The sequence below is a fragment of the Fopius arisanus genome, unplaced genomic scaffold (genome assembly GCF_000806365.1).
Source record: "Fopius arisanus strain USDA-PBARC FA_bdor unplaced genomic scaffold, ASM80636v1 scaffold00107, whole genome shotgun sequence".
NCBI lineage: Eukaryota > Metazoa > Arthropoda > Insecta > Hymenoptera > Braconidae > Fopius > Fopius arisanus.
In genome coordinates this window covers 25,574-27,771 of record NW_011887846.1, presented here as the reverse complement: position 1 = coordinate 27,771, position 2,198 = coordinate 25,574, and the positions used below count along the sequence as shown (strand labels likewise).

General features: G+C 37.7%; 1 protein-coding gene across 1 annotated transcript in view; it reads right to left on the bottom strand.

Annotated features, from left to right (window-relative positions):
• LOC105271335 (dynein heavy chain 8, axonemal-like) overlaps positions 1 to 2,198 on the bottom strand; it is a 21,144-nt gene that overhangs the window by 7,305 nt on the left and 11,641 nt on the right. Inside the window, exons 5-7 of the mRNA XM_011312815.1 lie at positions 1,901 to 2,052; positions 1,570 to 1,823; positions 1,083 to 1,511 (exon numbers count right to left, since the gene is read on the bottom strand). Coding sequence (XP_011311117.1) covers positions 1,083 to 1,511; positions 1,570 to 1,823; positions 1,901 to 2,052 — 835 coding nt within the window. The remainder of the gene's footprint in view (positions 1 to 1,082; positions 1,512 to 1,569; positions 1,824 to 1,900; positions 2,053 to 2,198) is intronic.

The following is a 2,198-nucleotide window of genomic DNA, read 5'->3' as shown; positions in this document are numbered from 1 at the left end:
CTTGATGAGTTGAATATTTACAGAATAAACACCTGAATTTATTTCATTTTACCCCACACGTACCATATATTCTGTCCTCTTAGTACAATACAGTGAGAAAAAAAGCGACGATTAACCAGATCGAGGTACGTTCTTGATTAAAATTTGCAACTAATATCTTGTTTTTGGTAACAACGAACCTAATTTTTGAATCAATATTTCTACTAAATTTCCCATTCATAACACTAAAATTTAATTTGTATTTCGAAAATTCTCTTCGCCATCGATTATACACCTGACTCAATCCTACAAGTACTTGACTTGAGTAAATTCGAGTAGGTTTGAATAACGCTACACCGATAAAGGAATGGAAAATAGTCATTTAAGCTATAAAGGCTGAAAAATATTGGGGGAACGTATCGTATGGAAATCCGCGGTCTAACTGAGCAACCTAATCTTGGGCGGAAAAACATGGCTTTCCGCCCTTGATGCAGAATATATTATTTCAGCACACCTGCAGGGCAAGTTCGCACTTTGCTCCCTGATGAGAGATGGAGAAGTGAATACTTACCGCCTGCGGGTAGGAAGGTGCTGTCAAAGTCGGAAAGTTAAAACTTCCGGCTGTTGGCAGTAAATTTCCACCATAGGGCAGGAAGTATTCACTACTTTCCTCCTGCTACTCAGGCAGCAAAACACGAAGTTCCCTTTGCAGGCATGATAAAAAAATAGCATGTGTACCTTGGGCGGGAAAACATGATCCGCCCTTGATGCACAATATACTATTATATAACGACAAAAAAAGCGGAGCGGCATTTTAGATTTTCTCAGAACATATGTTTTGAGTACACATGCTATTTTTTTATCATGCCTGCAAAGGGAACTCCGATATCTCCCGGGGGCCTGGCGCAGTGAGTAGGATCGTTGCCTCACAGCGTATAGGTCCCAGGTTCAATGTCTGGTCGGGTAGAATGGTGAGATTTGACCGTTTTGAAAGTGTTGATCAATTGCCACATAGTCATCATGACTTGAAGGTGTACAATAAGTATAGAAAAAACATGGTGATATGATATGATACGACTGAGGAAACAATAAATTGTTTTTACCTTATGAATAAGAGCCGTCGGAATGAATCTAGATTATTAAAGCCATCAGGTATCACTTCTAGTTCAGGAGCTTCTTTATCATACCAATTCTTCCATACTTTTTCGGATGCTTCAATCAGTGCTAGAACATGTTGGAACTGACGAAGTGATGTGAGTGCCGTCAGATTCAGCCAAGTTTTATCTGTTATCCATTTACATTGTTTTGGTCTAATTGTACTGAGGTCTAGACCTGCACCACCTTTAATGAAATATTCAAATTCTTCATGGCTGATAGATCGACGCTGTAGATCTATCTTTAATGTCATCATGATTAGAAACAAGAATTTGTGATTCTCATATAGGCCGCGAGCTGTGTATGCGTATATTTGATGTGTTAATACTTCAATGATCGTATTTATTCGTTTGCTAATCACTGGAGACTTTTCAGATCTATGGGAAACAGAACATTCACAATTTCGTTCTCTGATGGGATGTGCAGGCGAGTTACCTTATCAATGACAGATCAAATCGCTCCAGAAACTGCATCAATGACGTTTGATACATACAATTCACTTTGGACATATCACAAATCAAAAAGTACAAAACACTACCACGTGTTGCAACACTTCGAAATTCTTCTCTTGCTATGTTGACTTTGATTTCCGTATCTCGAGCTAGATTAAGTTTTAGAGTTACTTCAGCGGCTGTCTTCTGCGTTGTTGTGAGAACAGTCATCAATTCTACATCATCCAGTAGTGATCCCTATTACAATCCGAGTAAAGAAAATCTTATTGTAAGGATAATTTTGAGAAGAAAAACTCTTTTTGCTGAACTCTTACCTGAACAGTGGTTAATTTATGGAGTAGATTCGCTTCCAATTCTTGTATTTTTCTTTTGTTTGCAGTGATATCCGTTACTAATTTAGTTCTTCCTGTTTCTAATTCTCGCTTTTCGGCCAATATGACTCGACTCAGCAGTTGATCTTCCAAACCTTATAATATTTCCAATTCTATTAATATTACGAACGACTGATGACATTTTCTTAGGGATCATATTTTCGTGATACCATAATGAATTATGATATCACGAAATATACTTTACTTTTTCAGCCAGAACTGAACGTAGCCATAGTAAAAT